The 21154-nt window shown below is 40.6% G+C and overlaps 2 protein-coding genes across 2 annotated transcripts; one reads left to right on the top strand and one right to left on the bottom strand.

Annotated features, from left to right (window-relative positions):
• Positions 1-207: 207 nt before the first annotated feature.
• LOC137296003 (universal stress protein YxiE-like) lies at positions 208-6330 on the bottom strand. Its single transcript, XM_067827628.1, has 4 exons — positions 6195-6330; positions 3625-3705; positions 3253-3359; positions 208-1914 (listed from the first exon to the last, which is right to left on the bottom strand). The coding sequence occupies exons 1-4, from the start codon at positions 6265-6267 to the stop codon at positions 1675-1677; spliced, it is 501 nt and encodes a 166-aa protein (XP_067683729.1). The 5' UTR covers positions 6268-6330; the 3' UTR covers positions 208-1674.
• A 12108-nt stretch (positions 6331-18438) lies between these two features.
• On the top strand, positions 18439-20583 carry LOC137297377 (toll-like receptor 3). Its single transcript, XM_067829380.1, is given in 1 exon segment — positions 18439-20583. A coding segment is annotated over 1 exon segment (2145 nt).
• The last annotated feature ends 571 nt before the right edge of the window (positions 20584-21154 follow it).

Below are 21154 nucleotides of genomic sequence, written 5' to 3'. Positions count from 1 at the left end.
TGAAATTATGCATAGATGCAGAACGGTCTATATTATCATCCTTCCAATGAACCTTACGTTCAGTGAAGATCACTGAGAAACCAGCGACACCCCAAGGACGGTATGCACCCAATGTAACCTCACCTCCCAGCTATCGCGTTCAGCATATGTCCCCCACGGTGAATGCCAAAGACGTTCCAAAGGACTAGTTTGCATAAACATGGTGTCTCTTGGCTGAATTCACAATATATTTTATGAAAAAATCAGTTTACATTCAATTAAATCACGTAAAAGCAAAAACCATCTCGTTTCTCATATTCTCCCTGAGTCACATTCCACAAAGTTAACAGAGCAAGTTAACTGCATGTTGAATACATCGGTGTTTGCTGAAATCGCAATGTGGGACTGAACTCTCAACTCATGAACGCCACTGGAACGGGATGACTGTTGTCTCATGGATAAAATTATGAGGAGCACGTCCAACGAGGAAATAGTGTTGAACAGTGGTAAATCACCATCAGGCTGAATACTTCATGTCAATCCAGGATCAATGGGTTCTGATAACGTCTATCAAAGGCAGCCATGTATAGCAAACTACGGCCCACTAGAAGAACTATAAGAAACCTTATCACACGAGGCTCACGGACTTGGCTGGTATTGTGTCATCGTGGTGATATGGGATGCTGCTCATTGCATCAGTCACTGGATTGTCAGGTTCAGAGGAAACTAACGCTAACGGTTTGGCTACGCCAAGAACAAAATGAGGTCGAATGTGAGGTTGCGTTACAATCACAGAATTCTGGCTACCCGAGGGACGCAACTCTTCCCATTCCCACTGGCCATTTCTCTTTTAATACGTTTCTTATTAACAAGCTAGCGAGTCGTCGTAAATGTGAAAGGGTGTGTGTAACATATATGACAGAAAAGAAATGACACATCTGTGATGAGTGTTCGCAAGGCCTTGCATGCAGTGTGCGAAATAGTTTCCACATTTTGCTAGCCAGTCGGACAAGCAGTGCCTTACAAGCCCACAAAGTTTTCACTTCTGTAGGCCCAGGTTTCCTCATATGATGAACATATTTATCAGGCCATAATGTTACCTGATTGATTTCAAAGTGTATAAAACCTTAATATGTCGAGAGAGTGATATATTTTCAAAATGAGCCCATGAAAATTCACTAACCAGTCGGGCCAACGGCTGTGGAGATTTAATAGCCCAAGTGCAATTTTAATAGCCATGAACTAGCGGGCCAATGGCTATTTGGCACACTGCATGTATTCCTTTGACATGAGTAAGTGGGGTTCTTCTACTGACGTTGAGTGAGTCGTTTCTGGAAATATTTCAGTATTCTACCACAATTCAGAATGGCGATGGACACAGGAAACTGGTCTTTGCATATCATGTGGAACTATGATCCATTAAGCATCAGAAACATCTACGCGCCTTTTCAACACGCAAGCAACACAAATGAATTTTAGTTTTACTGTTAGCAGACACCCCGAAGGGAACAGTGACGCCATCACAGCTTCCAATATCCATGATATTGTCTCGGTGTCTGTACTACGGATGTCCTTAACCCCAGGATAGTTGATTTCCTCTTCCCTCCCTCTCTTCTTCCCAGTAGATTGATGACGTCATCCCACAAGGTCATCGAATGCGATCCTCATCACAAAGACAATCTTGTTCTTCTTCAGTCACACTTGTTCTTGCTCTTGCTGTTGCTGTTGCTGTTGCTGTTGCTTTGGCCTCTGACAAACAACGACGGGCATGTGTGAGTGATGTACGACATAGTCGCTGACGCTGCCGAGTAACTTCCTGCTCACCATCCCCCGTCCGCGCGTTCCCGTCACGACATAATCAACCTCTTCCTCCTCCGCTGCCTTCACCAGAGACGGGCCAGGATCACCATTCAGACGCAGAATACGGCCCGGTACCTGCACATACTGGCCGATTTAGTCCCACAAATGACGTCAATTTCATCTATTAATAAGCATATGTAATATAGGCTTGCACAGTCATTCTAGTCTTGCACTGCTTTCTGCATTTATACCATGGACAAAGCTACAAAGCTATAATGCAAGCCCATATCTTACAGTCAGTCATAATGAATGACCCTTTTCATACAGCATCTGATCTTCACAGTATCTATATATCTTTATGTCTGTTAGCTAAATGTCATTCTGATTTACGGATATTAACCAAAACCAAACCATTTTGTCAGTTAAACCGAATTTACAAAAAACTGTCAGTTTAATACATGTCCACCCAGCATAACAACAAAAACTTACAAAATTAATAATTTACATATACTGAACAGCAAGAGAAACGCAAGTCTGCCTTTTCGTCAAGTTTTTAAATAAAAAGCAACCAGGATTACACTAATCATTTATTCTATAGAAAATACTATCACTTTAAAGGCTGAAAGTAAGTTACTGTTGACAATGAATTGCAATAAAGTCAAATTGATCACAATGAGTCAAATGGTGATACCCCTGAACGCGGAAAGTCTCTTTAGCTGCAGTATAACCAACTTGAACTTCCACACAGGCCGTGCAAAGTCGGCTCATTGTGTTCACTAGAGTCTGAAAGAATGCCTGAAGCAAGTGGTTCCACACAACTGCACAACTTCCAACGCTAACGTTGTTCTGAGGCAGATAATATCTGCCATCGGCAGCATTGCTGTGTGAGGGCTGTAAACGTCGTTGGCGTTGTTGACAGGTTAAAACTGGTCCCACATATGACCGTCGGTGGAGCCTTCCAGCAGCCCGAGGACCCAAGACCCATGAACTAGGCTGCTGTTGCTGTTGCTGTTGCTGCTTGTGTTCTGTTCCTGAGATGAGTGAATCGGATGAACCGAGCATTGGAATGAACTGTCACTCGTGGCCGTCCGGTACGGGGACGATCAGCAACATCCCCTATTTGCTCATGACGTTGAGCAAGTCGTGTACTGACGGCAAAATGACAGTTCCATAAATATTAACGCTTACTTTATTTCCTCAACTTACGTTTCTTTTGCTGTCCAATATATTTTGAAGACGTCATCAGAGTAATATGTACTGATTACATGTTTGGTGTCCGAGCTTCTGTGGCGTAGTCATGCTTATCTCTGCATTTATAACTAACAGAATGAATTCAAATAAATTAATACAGTACGATTGGAACTTTAGAAATGCAGTATTCGAACAAAGATCGTAACTCTCGTTCAGCAATACTAATGTGCACACAAGGTCAATGCATGGATAATATCGATAGAGTTTGAGAACCAATCTTACCCCGGTTTGAGTCAGTCTTTCACGCAATTTGTCGATAATGACGCCGATTTTGACAGCCTCTTCTCGCACGAGCTCGGCAACTAGGGACGGATCGCCACCAATACCGGCTGCAGATGAGGATGGACAGTATCGTATGGTTACATACGTAGTCAGTTAACCATTTAAAAATAAACACTAAATTATCTCGGCATCTTTCTCCTAATCATGAAAGGAATGAATTCCGGGTTCACTTTAAGTTTGAGGTCTTTCCTAGCGTACTGCTGAAATATTGCTAAAATTGAGGAAACCCATTTTCCGCAATAAAGGCTCTATTTGTTATTCAGCTATGGGTAATAAAAATCGTTGGATAGATGGTGGACCTTTGTTACTCACGTGTGTGATAGATGGCGCTGTAGTCAGGGCAGTGCGCCACCACTACGTCATTCCCCTTCCGGTGAAGCTTGTCCATGTACCCTGCAGATATACAACACGATAAACACATGAAAGTGGTACAAGAGAGGGAGTGGGTGGTTTTTCGCTGTTTGAAACAATCGGTGGGCTTCACATAATGCACTAATGGTGAATCGAACGAACGCTATGACCACTACACCACCTTCACAGGCGGTACAAGAGAAGGTGTACAGGTGCACACGTACACGAAATCAAAGGTAACGTTTATATATTTAGAATCACTAATGTTAGATTTACAATAGAAATTATTATTGGTAAAAGGTTGAGGCTATAAACCAATAGTCCATGACACGTGGACTTGAATGGTTTGTTTAAAACCGCTGTTACCTCTGTCACGCAATGTCTGTTTCATTCACGATAACGATAAATTTCCACTTGTACCCTTGATGCATCTACGGTAATTTTGTTACCTCCATCTGCTGACGTTTTATGCAATCAGGTGTCTGGGGAGTTGAGCATATCAATGAAAAGGCTTCTATCATAACTCCCTTCCGCTTCTTCGGTAATGTTAAGAGGGAGGGGGGGGGCTCTGAGTCTCACGGCAATCAAAAACTCAGGGATGCGGTTGACATCTTTGTTGACACTACAAACTCAATTGTAACGCTTTATCTGATTGGCTACTGGGAGAAGGCAGAGCCAGCAAAGGGGCGTAATAAAACATTATCGAGCCGCAGATGCATCCAGGGTAGGTATACTCTAGATATTATCGACACTATCGAGACTGTCTGCGTGTTAGGGGTAAATCTGTTGTGAAGCATGTTTTATTTCTCTCATGGCGTATCAGCTTGATGTGGGAAGGTGGTCAAACCAAGTAGCGTACTGGGGTTCGATTCCACTTTGAACAATGTCAAGTGCGAGTGCCCCTTTCATCCCAGCCACAAAGCAGTCACTGCGGATGAATGATTTTGTTCCACTCATGCTCCACAGGTTTCCGGTAAAAAGTAATATTGAAGTAGTGTTGTGAGAGACGCTTCATCCTGTTGCTGTGAGGAATGCACGAAGTTAGAATGAACATGTAGAATTGAAAAATATAGACATGCAAACGTGAAAACTTTTAAAATTCATGTTCATTTATTCGTAAGACAAAGTAAAACTAAACTATGAAATAAAGCTGAATAGGAACAACAGTGGAAGTCGGAACCGTTGCCTGGTGATACCCGTTCGGCAAGATACACAGAATATCATAGGTGTACGCCGGTACCATAGGACACGGAAGTGCAGGCCACAAGTGACGGGCAAGGCACTGACGTTCCACGAAGCAGTCTACGCGTCACATCTGCCTGAGTCTACGAAGAGTTGAGTTGAGCTGGGTTTTACCTCACATCAGCATTATTGCAGCCATACAGTGACGAGATCACGTTTGCATGTATTACCATTCTAAGTCCATGGTCCAAAAGAGCTTAAGCCTTTGTTTCAAAAACATGTACTTTCATTTCACTATCATTTAAAAACAGAAAATGTCATGGCACCAAATACAAAAGCAATCAATTCGTTATTCACTTTACAGTACAGTCTATGAAGAACGATATGGGAGCCCCGATCACCACAGCACAAGTGTGGCTTTGCGAATCAGATACCAGTACTAACAGATCTATACCAATATGAAAATATTCGTTGCATCCATGTTTGGAATTGAGCGAGTTATACAGCTGGGCTGCTCCAACGCTAAATTCAAAAAGGAGAGACTAACGGTATATGATAATGCGATAACTGACAGAATCCATACGTCAACAGTGTTCTTAGAGAGAAAGAACCGCAACTGACGAAGAGGCAATCCTCGTAACTGAATCTTGCCAAGAAGATACATACACACACATTTCACATGGTCTGTTACACAGGCATTTTTTCCAAAATAACGGTCTCTGTATTTAATCTGCCCTAGTCTGTCTCACAGTCCCTAAACCACATTATTGTCCCTACTGCCTAGCCCTCTTTGCAATGCAAAAGCCCTAATTGAGTGAATCAAATCTAGCTTTCCTCTGAATCTCTGGTTTCCCTGGGGTTCCTTTTCAATCTAAATGGGTTTGTTTGCTACTAAAATGATATATCTCCAGAGACTAAGTGTTAGGTTAAACTTGCCCCTAAATCACCAGCAGCCTGTTTGTATGTAGAATATATCTAGATGTGTGTTTAGGATGTGTAGTAAGGACCCTGGGATATTTCTGATACCACAGTATCACTCATGCACACGCACGCACACACGCACGCACAAACCTGCACTTCCATACACGTGTATACATAAAACAGAAGCATACAGGATGAAATACTGTTGACGCTTAGGTTTCCTGAACGTAAGTATCTTCATATGGCGATGTACATAAGACTTACTTAGAAACACAAAGATAACAAACTATTAATCAGACGTAGACGCTATCGGAAACCGCCCACCTGTTGTTTTAAAGCTCCTTGAGCAAGCAAGATACATGCAAGTGTCCTGTGGATGTCTCTGTACTCCTATAGTAGTCTTAACCTATTGCATTCGAGGTACTTACAATCAAACGCGTAGTTGGAATGGTCGCTCCCATCCATGGCTATCAGAACTTTACAACACTGCTCGGCCGACATATTCCGAGTTGTATATGACGAGAGTGTCGACGAGGACCCGACGATGCAGGTCAGGTCACGTGATCTGTCATGAGAGTTGACAAGGAAGGTTGTTTTGACAAGATGAATGGAGGGAAACGAAAGTTTATTTATAGATCCCTCTGGGGAAGGTGTGTGTGTGTGGGGGGGGGGGGGGGGGGGCATAATTTAGCCGATCATTTGTAATAAGTATATACTTTATGGTACTCGTGCAGACGCACTAGGACTGGTGCGATTGTAAGTGCAGAATCAAACTACAGCTATAAATGTAGGGAAAGCCGTGTATGTACAGGGGAAGTTGAGAAGTTGAGAGAACATCACCGGTGAGTAAGCCCTGTCACAGTTCTGGGGAATCTCGCTGCCTCTTTGTCTGCTTGGAACGACATTATGCTGTCATTATACTTCACAATAACACGCCTGCTCTTTTCGTTATGATCTCAACATGAATGGTTTCATCTGTAATTTACAAGTATGTGAACTTGGACTCTGAACCATGTGACAAGCAAGCTGATTGATAGGCGACCGAGACCGCGAGAACCGTTCGTGGACATTTTCTGAATATTTTATGTCCGTTTCAGTTGTTATCCCAGTTGTCTCACGAATATATTAAAAACGCGGCTCACCTTTTAACACATAAACATTAGTCATACTTATAGACGAGTAAGTGTAATAAATAACGATGTTTGATTAAGTTTGGGAACAAAGATCGGTCACATGATGTTCACAAAATGGAACAAAATCGTGTGTAGTTTAAACATATGTTCGTGGACGTACAACGGTTAAGAATGAATTTTTCAAGAATGAAGTACCCTTCATTCGTTTCTGTCCCAAATGTATAGATCGATGTTGCAATGTCAGTCACTGCATTGTCTGACCCAGATTCGACTATACTCATATGTAAGCTTGCGGTTGTTTTAGCATGCTGTGTTTGAGGGGCCGCCTTCTGCCATGGATAAATGGCTTGCCTCCCCCTTTCTGTGGATACGTGTGTGAGGTGGGTACCCACATCTATAGTGAGTTTTAGTACTTCTAAGAAGCCAATAAGACTTCTATTGTCGTATTTTTGTTATTTCATATCTGATTTTTAGAAACTGAAAAAGAGCAACAGTATTTGGTTGTTCTATTTTCTAACTGGTCATATGTCATAAATAGCTTTTAGGTCTTTTGAACTGGATCTCTTCCTCTTCAGCAGTTCTACGGCAGATACCTGATTTGATTGCATTTCTTGTTTCAGTTGGGCGGGGTATATGGTACGGTATATGGTACAGTGACCGAGTCTGGCTACTCCAACGTTGCTGTCATATAAGTCTAGCATTACACACATGCACATAAATGTACATCCATCACAAAACATGTATAAAGGTGATGTTTTTTTTAATTATAGATCTGTGCAGTTATATGATCATGCATGAAAACAATGCATGCAAAATGATCATGCTGAGCTACATATCTCCAGTTCTCTGACAAGTAAAGAAAACTTCTTTCAACTACAATGTTCATTACACGAGTGAGTGAGTGAGTTTAGTTTTTTTACGACGGACTTAGCGTTTGTCCCGGTACATTGCAGCGGTCTGTAAATAATCGAATCTGGACCAGACAACCCAGTGATCAACAACATGAGTATCGATCTGCGCAATTGTTAACCGGTGATATGTGTCAACCAAGTCAACAAGCCTGACCACCCGATCCCGTTTTTCGCCTCTTACGACAAGCACAGTCGCCTTTTACGACAAGCATGGGTTACTGAAGGCTCCGGACCTTCACGGGTCTCCATTACACGAGGCGACTCTGACAATATATCACTTGTGAACCACTGTGGTAGGTGACATACATGCTAGTCAATGTGGCCATTTCTCTTTGGTCAATGAGCGAGACATATTGTTACATGTTGAGACTAAAGGTTAACCGAAAATCATTCAGTTAAAAACCAACACACAACAAAGCAATGTAATGTGAACGACAGTTATGTTCTAAAATTAACTGAGCTTACAGGTTAAGACAAATCACTACAAAGACAATACAGTGACAACACAGGCATTATATAGTCTGGTTCATAATTTTTGAGAATTTTTCTTCTTACTTTGAGCTATCTTAACACCTCAACTGATTCACTGATACTTAAAACTAAGTAATGGTATAAGGGAGGTAACTCATCTTGGCCTACTGAGTATAGTACAATTAGAGTTACCTCCCCTGAATTTGTAGCAGACGTCATTTTCCTCAGCACTGTCAACAATGTCTGCTGAAGATAAAAGAAGGTTGATTTTTGAGTTGTGTAATCAAGGAATTGATGATGTAAATACATTGGCAGAGAGAACAGGAACTCCTCTTTCTACTGTGTATAGGATTAGGAAGAATTTTAAAGAGGGAAAGGATTTTGGGCACCAGAAAGGAGCAGGGAGACCCAGAAAATTGGACTTCGGCGTCCGGCTGGGAATTTTAGCGTCTAAAAAGCAAAGGGCAAGCATCTCCAACATCAGGTATGAAATGATAGAAAGGGGATCAACAGTTGTATCAAAATCTACAGTTAGAAGAAATTTGATTGATCTTGGATGGGAGAAAAAGACTGGAATTCCTTCTCCTCTCATGAAACAAGAACATAAAGACAGGCGTGTTGAGTGGTGTTTGGCACATGAAAACTTTGACTGGGAAAATGTGATTTTTACTGATGAAAGCTCAATATGGGTATATCCCAATAATGTGAAAATATGGACAAAGTCTGCGTCAGCACCGTTGTATCGAAGACCTAAGTACAACCCAAAGTTTCATGTATGGGGAGGGATATCCTTATTAGGAACGACCCCGCTGTGTGTGTTTGAGGGAAATCTGACAAGTCAACGCTACACTAACATATTAGATAATTTTCTCCTTCCAAGTGCACTTGTGTTTTATGGAAATGATTGGATTTTGCAGCAAGATAATGATCCTAAACACACCGCAAAACATGCCAAGCAGTGGTTTCAGGAGAAAAATGTGACTGCATTACCATTTCCAGCATATAGTCCTGACTTAAATCCCATTGAGAACATTTGGGGGATGATGAAGGAATGTGTGAATCAAAAGGGGTTGACAAAAATTGAAGACATGAAGAGAGAAGTGGTCCGATACTGGGACAGCATAACTCACGAGACACTAACCTCTCTGATAGGAAGTATGCCTACTCGTCTTTGACTGTGCCGTGAAGCTCAAGGAGACTTGATAAAATATTACATTGTTACCTACACAACATGAAAAGGGTCAGTTCACTTTCACAATACATTCAATTTCATCTGATTTGTTCTCGTTTAATAATATGAAATGCTTTAGCTATTCTCAATAATTTTGAACCATACTGTAATTCGAAGGCAGTGATTGCAGCAATACAGACAAAGATGGAAATGTCTCACTGGAGGGTGATCGCAATGCACGTGTCTTCTTGTAACATGAGGTGCAATGTGAGATGAGATCCACACGTTGGTATGGCAACCCGCTTTCACATTTATTGACAGTTTTACAGATATCTTCAATTGTTTTAAAGATATCCGCAGTATATTCAAGAATGTCAATAACGCTTTAAAGATATTTGTAAATAATGACATCTTTCATTAATTTCACATATCCAAAATTAAATTACTGAGAAATTAAAACAGGTGCTGATGTCAGTGGCAAAGAAAGTCGTTCAAATTGGGGGAAGACATCGAACCCATGAAGAAGGAGATAGAAGAACTGAGGACAGAGCAGAGGATGAACGCAGACGAACTGGAGCAATGCAATCGTAGGAATTCCCCTAGGATCAGTGGTCTACCGGAGGACATACAGGAGGAGGGCACGGACACCGAGAACATCGCCATGGATGTATTAAGAGGGCCACACCAGACTTTATCTCCTTCTGACGTAGATAGGTGCCATCGTGTGAGGAGGACATATAAGGACAAGCACGGGGATGTTATTGTCAAGTTTGTGAACTATTACGATAGGAACAAAGGAATTCCCAATCGGAGGAAACTTCGCAATACATGATGTACATCAAATGGCGACTGAACTAGACATAGAAGTCACCTATACAAGCTAGCCAGAGAACAAAACAAACCGAGTCAACATGGACAAGACATGGACGTGTGCACATTCTCGAACAGACCGAGGGAAGTACTCGTGTGATTCACGATGAGTCAGAACTCGATCAGATCTCTTTTTGACGAGACTGCGTCATCTTGATTACACCTGTGATGAATCTATATGGGTTAAATTATTTATCCCACAAAGGTCGCTAGTGTTATGTGTCCCTTACAGACCACAATATCAAGGTTTAGAATACTGGAGTAGCAGCACTTGACAGTAGTATTGATAGCATTAGATATCTCGGATAAAGTTACCGTACGCGTTGTTGGAGATCTGATGCAAAACAATTATGGAATAACAACATCTAAATGATCTAATTACCAGGAATAAATCTGAAAAATGTTATAAAAGAGCCAACGAGCGTAAATGAAATAACGAACACAATGCTTAATGCCATCGTTATATCTAAATCTAAAGGTGATGATGTTAAGGACAGGTGTGTTATAGATTTATGTCAAAGTATCACTGATCACAAAGGTACATATATCACCGTTGATGCTCATGTAAATACCAAGTTAGAATATAAGACACACGTAGTATGTTATGGCAGAGGTGACTATGAGAAACTCAATGCTGTGAATAATAGGACAAAGTGGAATAATGTCTTTAGTTGTTACAGGAATGTTAATGACGCCTGTGCACAAGTTTATAAGCATCTCAACTGCTTTCTTTCGGTGTGTATTCCTTTCGACCAACTGATAAACCTGGGTTTAATTCAGAACTTCGGATTGAATGTCGAAAAAGAAACAGAATGAGAGCAAAGGTCAAGAGGACACACCGTCTGGTAGATATCTCGGCTTACAAGAAACCAACAAATAAAGTAAAAAATATGAAATGTTATTCAAAAGATTATTTTTATGTCAGTTACGTTTATATTCCAGTAATAACAGAAATTACTTCGTTTTTGATTAAAGAATCAGGAACCGTCACGTGTACTCCGGCCTTGAAACAAAATGATGAAAATCAGACAAACTTAATCAGTATTTTCAGTCTGTATCTGGTATTGACGAAGGAAACACAAATATGGCATTCTTTGACAAACGCACTGATTTTATTTTAGATTGTGTAACTACTGATGTCAATTAAGTGTTCGATGTATACATCTTAAAAAAGTTTCTGGTCCGGGCAGACTCAGGTATATGTCTAAATGTAGTCCATTCAATAAGTGTCCCACTATGCATATTGCATTTGTATTTAATCAGTCATTAAAGACTCGTATATAGCCAAGTGTGTGGAAAGAAGCAAATGTAATGCCCTTATTTAAAAAGGTGACCGCTCAGTGGTTTCCAATTATCGACCTATATCCTTGATCAGTTGTGTGGGCAAGATGTTTGAGAGAGTGATGTTAAACATCTTGTACAACTATTTTCATGCAAATCAGTTATTGTGTAAGCACCAATCAGGATTTCAGTCTGGTCTTTCAATTGACCATCAGTTAATTGGAATAAATGACCAAATATGAAAGGCTTTAGATGATTTAAAACACTGTTGTATGTTTGATGTCTCTACAGCTTTGGATCGTGTGTGGCATAGAGGTTTATAGTTGAAGTTAGAAAACTACGGAATTCATGGTTCATTGTTAAATTGGATGACATAAGTAATCGTTCACATAGAGACTTTGTAAATGGAGCCCTATCCAAACCGAGGTATTTACAAGCTGGTGTCCGTCGAGGGTCAGTCCTTCATCCTTTCTTATTTCTTGTTTATGTCTAAGATTTTGTTTTGCATCAGTCAATGTTTTGCTGATGATATAGATTGCTTGACACGAATATTTGCTGATGATTCGTCTCTAGGCTTACCTTCTCATGGTCGTCTGTGCATTGAAAGAGAACTGAATTCAAACTTGAAAAGGCTGCTGGCTTGGGCAAAGCAGTGGCGTATAACATACAATCCTGATAAAACTGAGGCAATTCTTTTCTCCCTGCATAAGAATGTTCAGGCACTTAAGCTGTACTTCAACGACGTTCTTGTCAAAACAGTTGATAATCATAAACGCTTGTGGTTAATTTCAAGAGACTGTAATTAGTCCGACCCCATTGATGATATCGTAAAAACAGCTTCAAAAATAATATCTTCTCTGCGTAAACTCAGTTTTTTATTACCGCACTCTGTATTGAACAGAATGTATGTAATGTTCATCAGATCCCATTTCGAATATGCGTGTGAAGGATGGAATGAGTGGGTTACTATTACAAAGCAATGCAGATTTGACTGTTCATATCAGCAAAACATTTTTAAAATTGTTCATACATATGCTTGTCAATCAAAACGATTTTCTTAATTACTGCTATTGTTCCACTCTTTCCCATCTTTCCGTTCTTGTCTGTCCATCTATAATGAACGTAAATAATATTATGTAAATACTACGGAGAGGGTTCTATAACGTGTACCCAATCCCTTTCTCATGAATGAAGCATGTTTAAAACAAATTAGAATTACTGATATCTCAAAATGTTACAGAGATATCAGAATATATTTCGTGATATCTCTAAATGGGTTAAAGATACCTGTAAAATATTTACGATTATGGTGTACATAATTGTAAGGCTAAATAAAAAGTGTGATATTTCTCGGCATCGGCGCGTCACTTTTATTTGTGCGAGTGAGAATTTGTTATTGCCATTTGAAAAAAATAAAACTGACTTGGCTTCGTCCCGATCATCCATTTGTCCACTACGAGAATGAGTGTCTGTAAGAGCGAGTCTGACTGAATCTACACCTCATTAACGTGTGCTAAAGTTCCTAAGCTGTATTTCCGAGGGGAAAAAATGAAAACAAGTTCCTCCCATGTCACCTTTTTCCAATCACAATTTTTAAATGTGTTTTAAAGACATCGTGAATTGTATTGAAGATATCTGGAACTGAATTAGGAATCAAGCAATGCACGCGTCACATGACACCCTGTAATGCCGAGGGTCTTTTTCTGAAAAGTGAACGCCTAAGCAGGCATTACATCTAGATACGGCTACACATTTCATATCCAATATATGTAGGCGATTTGAAACTCAGACCTTGGTTCATGTTGCCTGAAATTTCTTAATTCATTTAGAGATATCATGAATTTTATTGGAGACATCTATGATTGTCTCAGTTCAGGACATCTTCAATTAAATTCAAGAAATCTTCAAAGCAATTGAAGATATCTTTGATTTCTTAAAAACGGCTTAGTTCTACAATATACGCCTACGAATGCGCCTCCAGGCTGTTCTCAAACTCCCTGGGTCGTGAACGTAGAGGAAATGCCCGTACGGTTGTAGTACAGTGTTTGCAATAGTTTGATTTACAAGCTCGCCATTAGGGTCTGCAGCTACCTGTAGGCTTCAGAATCTACAGGCACATTTTCTTAAAGTCACACCAAAAAAGCCAAAGTACACTACATTGTACATAGTTTCACACGGTTTCTACAACACCACGTGAAGCCTATGGCACACACAGGAGTTTGTATGTGTTAGACTGGTGTTGACATCCCAGTGCTATAAGTGCCTGCACATATTTGAAACTGCCGACCCAATGCAATCACAACCCACACTGGGCCTCAAGGCCGGCGGTTATTTCGAACGCTGCTGTTGTACAATGTAGAAGCTTCCTGACCTCTGAATAATACAGGACAAGTTTAAATATAGAAAATCACGTCCCCTCACTGACCCGATTTCAAAACTACTGAAAAAGACGTCATGGTTGCTGTGTGTGCACTATACACCGACTTCAAACAGGAAATATCGCATACCGATGATATTTTTAACTATAAGTCCTTTATTCTTGAAATCTCCTCCGACCTAAATGTCATCTGACTGACCCAATTTGACCATCATAATCATTAATTTCTGAAGCGTCACAAATAGGAGCTCCTCAGACAGAATTTGAAAATGATTTAGTGCTGTAGCCGTCTGTAGCCACATATATAGAGTTATTAAGTGAAGCTTGAATACACAATACCCATTTCCTCACACTATCGTACATCCATTAGTCAGTCATAGTTGTGAGAACAAAGCAGGAGACTGTGGAAATGACTCCTTTCCTCGATAGATTGTAATCCGCTGTGAAGTTGGTTCAGAATAGCCTATGCTTTCTTCCTCGTGCGGGTTCGGGCACACAAAATAGTCTCGAGTAACCGTTGGTTGTCTCCGTTTTGCGAGTCAGGATTGATCACGGTAGCCTATGCCTGTCACAAACAGCGACAAAACTGGTCGGGTGGTCAATTCCCTTGACGTCGATCGATGAACGTTGCGGTATGAAGATTTCTCATCATATTCATCACACGTTTGCTTAGTTCAAACACGATCGGCAGGATGAGAACATGAGCGTTTTAGCTCACCTCACTGAAAGCCCAGTGCATAGCCTCATGTTTCCGATGAGGAGAATGTCTGTACATACCTCCTACTCAGAACCACCAGACCAAAGCGGCAATTACACATGCTAGCTCCTAACGATGTTCCAGACTTTGTTCCAGAAGTTCCAAACCCGATTTTGCGAAAGACATTTGTGCATTGTGTTTGGCTATTTCAGTTCACTCTGTAATCACGGCGTTTGGTAGGGCTTGCTTGTTGTTTGTTCAGCTTTGCTTTTGTCATATTTTAGAATTTGACCTTGATCTGACCTTTGCACCATTTTACGGTGCTCTTAAAGAGGGTCATAATCAATTCAATCGGTAACTGTCTCCTCTAAAACTACAACGCTGGACTATCGGGCTAATGTAGGTTATCACTTTTAAAGTAATTGTATAAAAAAAACGCGCTTGAATCCAAGCAAAACGTGAAAAATATTGCTCCGTATACACATACATGACTGTGGCATAAATACCGATGTTAGAAAAGGCTTGCAGTAACCACTAAAACACATGAATATGCCATGACAAGCGCCTCGAAGCAGATCGCTCGGTACGGCCAACATGGGGGTTTCATGATGTCAGCTGTAGCAAGGCAACCATTAGCAAGTTCATAAACCGTACCAGAAAACAGGTCAGACCCAAGTCCGCCCAAGATCGAGAAGACCAAGATTAAAGATATGACCGAAGACCGGCAGATCCACATCAGGAACAGATTTAGTTACAGCGACGTCAACGACGGCGACAGTGGTGACACCACTAGAATATGTCACCAGCAGACGAACAGTCCTTCTACGACATGCGGTGTGGTTGGTGTACGTCTTTTGAGAAACAATTGCAGAGGTTCGACAGAATTATAGTGAATTTTCAGTCAAAGTACATGGAAATGATTTCTGTTTGTGAAACAATTATAATCAATCTCATATACGTCGAGTGAAGTCGTTGATAAATTTAACTTTCTTTCGCCCGGTAGTTTATTCCTAATGGCGAGATCACATTACATTGTCGTCTTTAGGATTTTCTTTTTAGTATTTGGTCCTTGATATTCAAAAAGAAAAAGGGATTATTTTGCAGGAAAATATAACGTAATCTTTTTGGATTGAATGTGACAAATATTGCTTATGTTTAGCAAAACACCATATGCAGCCTTTCCTTTGTGAGTTTATCAGAAAATGCTCAGAACGGACATGTAACACATGTAACACAGCGAGCGGTCAGGCAGCGGTTATGTAGATCAAGCGCTGACGGAGATTGATGATGCTGCTCTAGTAAATGTGTATGTCCGTGCCCGTCGACTGGCATTTATGTTATACATTCAGTCATTTCCTAAAAGTTGGAGCACATACGACCATCGCCACTAACGATATCGCCACTAACGTGGAATGCTCCAGAACAGTCTCCCGGAAGTCACCAAATAGAAAGCAAAGGGCAGATAACTTCAAAGTACTGCCTTAGAGGCGGGCCGCTTGAATAATTATCTGTAGGAAATGTGAGTGAGTTTAGATTTACGCTGCCCTGAGCAATATTCCAGCTATATGGCGGCGGTCTGGAAATAATCGAGTCTGGACTAGACAATCCAGTGATCAACAACATGAACATCGTTCTTTGCAATTGGGAACCGATCACAAGTGTCAACCAAGTCAGCGACTTGACCACCCGATCCCGTTAGTCGCCTCTTACGACAAGCATAGTCGTCTCTTATGTCAAGCATGGGTTGCAGAAGGCCTAATCTACCCCGGGTCCTTTACGGGTGTAGGAAATGTGACCCACAATAACTAACACTAAACCTTAAATATTGTGACGCAATTGCAACTACCGCAATGATAATTAATAACAACTCATATCACGGAAAATACACTCTCCTAACAAATTTAATTCATTTTTGTGGCCACTGGTAGCGCTGAAACCTTTCTTATATCACTAATGTTAGATTATGTATTGTATGTTATGACCTTTAACATAACATTTATTTATTTTTAGTGCTATAAACTATTGTGTGTGTGTATGTGTGTGTATGTGTGTGTGTGTGTATACATACATACATGCATGCATGCATGCATACATACATACATACATACATACATACATACATACATACATACATACATACATACATACATACATACATACATACATACATACATACATATCTCTCTGTGTGTGTGTCGTGTGTGTTTCATTCATGTGTTTTATTTATAATGTAGTCAATAGGAATTACCTTCCCTCTGAATGCTAGAATATAAATGACATTTTACACCATGATTCTTGTCCAGTAGCTCTCCGTTAAGAGGTTGACCATTGCCAATTATTTTTGAATATGATATTGTTATTCTTTATATAAACACAATATGTTCCCAGAAAAATATGTTACAAATTTTCAACTTTCAGCAATGAGGCCATACTTAGCTTTACTAAAACTGGATATAGGACGTAGATATAATATACCTAAAGAGGATAGGATTTGTAAACTTTGCAACTTAAATGAAAAAGGAGATGAATTCCATGTTATTTTAAAATTCCCACTGTATAATGAAATTAGACAATAATATATTCCTCAGAAATACATCAAGAATTGTACTCTTGTAATGTTTTGTACATTTATGTCTGATTGTAAAAGTGAAACTGTGTGGAACTTATGTAAATTTTGTAAACACGCCATTTCTATTAGATACGAAAAGATGAAAGAGCAAATGTAAACTATGTATGCTAAATGTGTTATATTTCCATTACCAACGTATATATGAATGACATTATGTTTATTTGTATATGGGCCTGTGGCCGTGAATACAATAAACTGAATTGATTGATTGATTGATTGATAGCAATAAGCGCACCGTTGTAAAAACGTTGACTGCCAATTGTCTTGAACCAGTCGACTTTAAAGACAAACCCATGCAAACCGACCAATTCGTTTTTATACCCATCCAAAGGCCGAACTTTGGACACTTAACCCACTACGGGGGATGCGTGTCTCATTTTCATATCCTATACGATTTCCTGTTAAAGTCACATGTGTCAAATGACCCGGTAATTAATGATCGAAATAGAACTGGTCATATATTCGCACATGAGTTTCAAGCCACTGGCGTCCAGTAAAGAGAGAAAAGCAAGCACCTTTCTGGAGATTTCATTACACTGGTAAGTTATATTTTTGCAAAACAGTATCGCCCGTAGAAACAAGTGTACCTTCTAACTATCTATTCGTGGGTATTGCATGCATATGGGTGCTGTAAGCTCTGAAATCGTATGTTTCTACTGCACTGTACATACGTGACATCAACAGGTCGCCAATACACAGCAATGATAAAGATATGAAGATTTGCACTACACATAACCACCGATGTGTCGAACATATGGTTGTGTCGACCCTAAAGGTTGCTCCCTATGGATTCACTATTTCTTGGACTGTCATAGCATTTTCCTTCTATGTAAGCTGGTCTAAGCTGGTTCTCTAAATCACAAATTAGCAGAAAAGGATGTATATGCAGTCACAACAAAATATGGTATGAAACACCAATCACCTGACGAGTGAAATTATAGTTGCACGTGGGAAAGGAAATGTTGTATTGCGCTACCAGCATTTGTGGTGACCGGGCATTGACACTTATCATTCTTTTCATTTGTATATCTGGCAAATTGTAACCTGGAACTTATAATACATTGTGTTAGGTCATATGGCATTAGATATCAATTGTTATAACCATTCTTTCTTGCGATCCACAGATTCCAGTATGAAGTATTCTACACCCATGTTGTTGCGGTCATTATGTGTGACGGCATGTTTCGGTGTATTGACCAACACTGACGGAATAATTGTCCGGGGTAGCAGGTCAGACGCATGGAATAGTGGGAGAAATGGCTCATTCTGCTTCCTGCACGTCTGTGAGTGTTCGGGGTCATTGGCTAACTGCGGGTTTGGTCATCTGACGTTTATTCCAACTTTGTGGGACAACATTACTCAGCTGAACTTCACAGACAACAACTTGCATCAGATATCGAGGGCTACGTTCACCAACATCACCAATTTGAAACTGAATTTCCTGTCTCTTGCTTGGAACAAAATAAGGAACATTTCTGATGACGCTTTATCTGTGCTGCGTGAGCTGAAACATTTGGATCTCACAGGAAATGATATTCTTACCTCGACAGATCTAGCGACGGCTTTTCATGGTCTCGATAATATACCCCTCCAAAGTCTGACGTTATGTGGAATGAAGCTGAAACATATACCAGTGGACATGTTTCATGGGATGAGAAACAACACTCTTAAATATCTTGAACTTCAAAAAAATCATCTAGAATAATACAGCCAAGAATCGTTTCTAGTACTCAGGAATATACGTGCTATAGAATTAGGGGGGAACAACATAATGTCTTTGAAGTGGGGCCACGCTCCGCATCTCAGTAGTCTATCGCTTTCTGGCAACAGAATCACAGAGGTTCCGTCCTTTTGTGGTTTCAACTCGAGCTTTTATCCTATGTTAAAGAGATTGTACTTAGACCACAACCTTTTGACGGAAATAAGGCCACATATGTTCAGATGTTTACCATATATCAACGTTTTAGGACTCAGTGATAACCCTCTAGCAGGGATTGAAACTGACACCTTTTCGGAATTATCCAGACTCAAAACTATCTTCCTATTAAATCTTAAAACATCGACATTTTTCATCAAGCATTGTGCCTTCAATAATAGCAATATCCAACGCATCAGTATGAAAGGGACTAGGTTTGTATACCGCCTGAATAGCGTTCATCCGGACTCGTTCCGTGGTTGCACAAGGATGAAAAGCTTGGACTTATCATTCGGTGACATGTACGGTGTCAGTGGAAGTTTTTTCGTGCAGTTATTCAAGGATCTTCGAGGACTAGAAAGTTTGTCTTTGGGTGGCTGTAATCTCGTGTCAGTTCCAGATGCTATTCCGGTAATGCTCCACAATTTAGTTTACCTGAGACTTTTTAACAACAGACTTACCTTCTTACGCAATGACCTGTTTCAAAACTTAACGAAACTTACACATTTCTATGTTGATGGTAACAAAATACCAGCCTTTGATGAAGAAACATTTCCCAAGGAACTACAGAATCGGCTGACAAGTGTAAATCTGGCCAACAACCCATTTTCTTGCACTTGTTCCATTCGTTGGCTCCTCTCGTGGGTTAATCGGGACCAGAGAAAGTTTCAGCAATTCCCATATTTCTACAAATGCAGTTCTCCTGGGGACTACTTGCATAAATCGTTGAAAGAAGTTTCCTTCTCGGAACAATTCTGTTTGTTGGAGAAAACAGTTTACATTGCTGTTCTTGGGGGAACCGTACCATTGGTCATCGTGTTCGTGGTGTGCGCGTTGTTGTACAGATGGCGCTGGAACCTACGGTACTACATGTACTTGTTCCGACGTCATGATCAACGAATACTAGACGAACAACGTCACACCTACGACGGATATGTGGTGTACTCTCCTGATGACACAACATGGATCATTCAACATATGCTTCCAAACCTTGAGGACAAACATGACCTTGTCCTTTGTGTCCACGAGAGAGATTTCGATGTTGGAGGGGCGATTGTTGACAACATTGTGGAAAGTGTGGACGACAGCAGGAAGGTTCTGATTGCCCTGTCTCTAAACTCGATCCAAAGTGAATGGTGCCAGTTTTCCATCTCCTATGCTCACAGAAAATCCTTGGTTAAAGGCCCAGAATATCTGATTGTGATACTTAAAGAGGAGATCCCAAGTAGGTTTATGTCTAGTAGCATCCGGGTCCTGCTGGATCCGCAGACGTACATAGTGTGGCCGGCAGACGATCAAGATGTGGACGCTAGGGAACTCTTCTGGCAGAGAGTAGCTGCTCGGGTGAAGGGAGAAGTGTGATACAAAACAGACAGTTTCTATACGGGGGTTGGTATGTGGAAGTCAGTTTTTGTATGTACAGTTCCATGGCAGTTTGCCTCTGCAGACATAGTCCGGGGCAGGATGTTTCGATTTCCCACACTGCTCCCAGACATGACGGGACGACTGGACCCTTAAACCACAACGCTTACCCATGAAACCAAAAGTCTTTTAAACATTATAGGCCATTTTTGTACCGGAATTTGCCGTTTCCATGTACAGTGGATTTCCTCCAATTGTTCTGCACACACACACACGCACACACACACACACACACACACACACACACTCACATTCACACTCAATCACTCTCTCTCTCTCTCTCTCACACACACACACACACACATGAATGGTTATGATATATCTGCTGTAGAAAGTCGGCCTCGAGCAAAATGTGCATTCTCTCGCTTGAAACCCACTAATCTACCTGTTAGTGCGCTGTACCATTTACCTTACGCATTTTGCTGTGTATGTAATAAATGTCATTGTAGTGCGTAGATCGAAGTTCGTGAATGTTTGTCCAGGTTCGATTATGTACAGATTACCGCGCACA

This window comes from Haliotis asinina, chromosome 9, assembly GCF_037392515.1.
Source record: "Haliotis asinina isolate JCU_RB_2024 chromosome 9, JCU_Hal_asi_v2, whole genome shotgun sequence".
Taxonomy (NCBI): Eukaryota; Metazoa; Mollusca; class Gastropoda; order Lepetellida; family Haliotidae; genus Haliotis; species Haliotis asinina.
The sequence above is the reverse complement of the archived record's forward strand: the minus strand, read 5'-3'. Positions and strand labels throughout refer to the sequence as shown.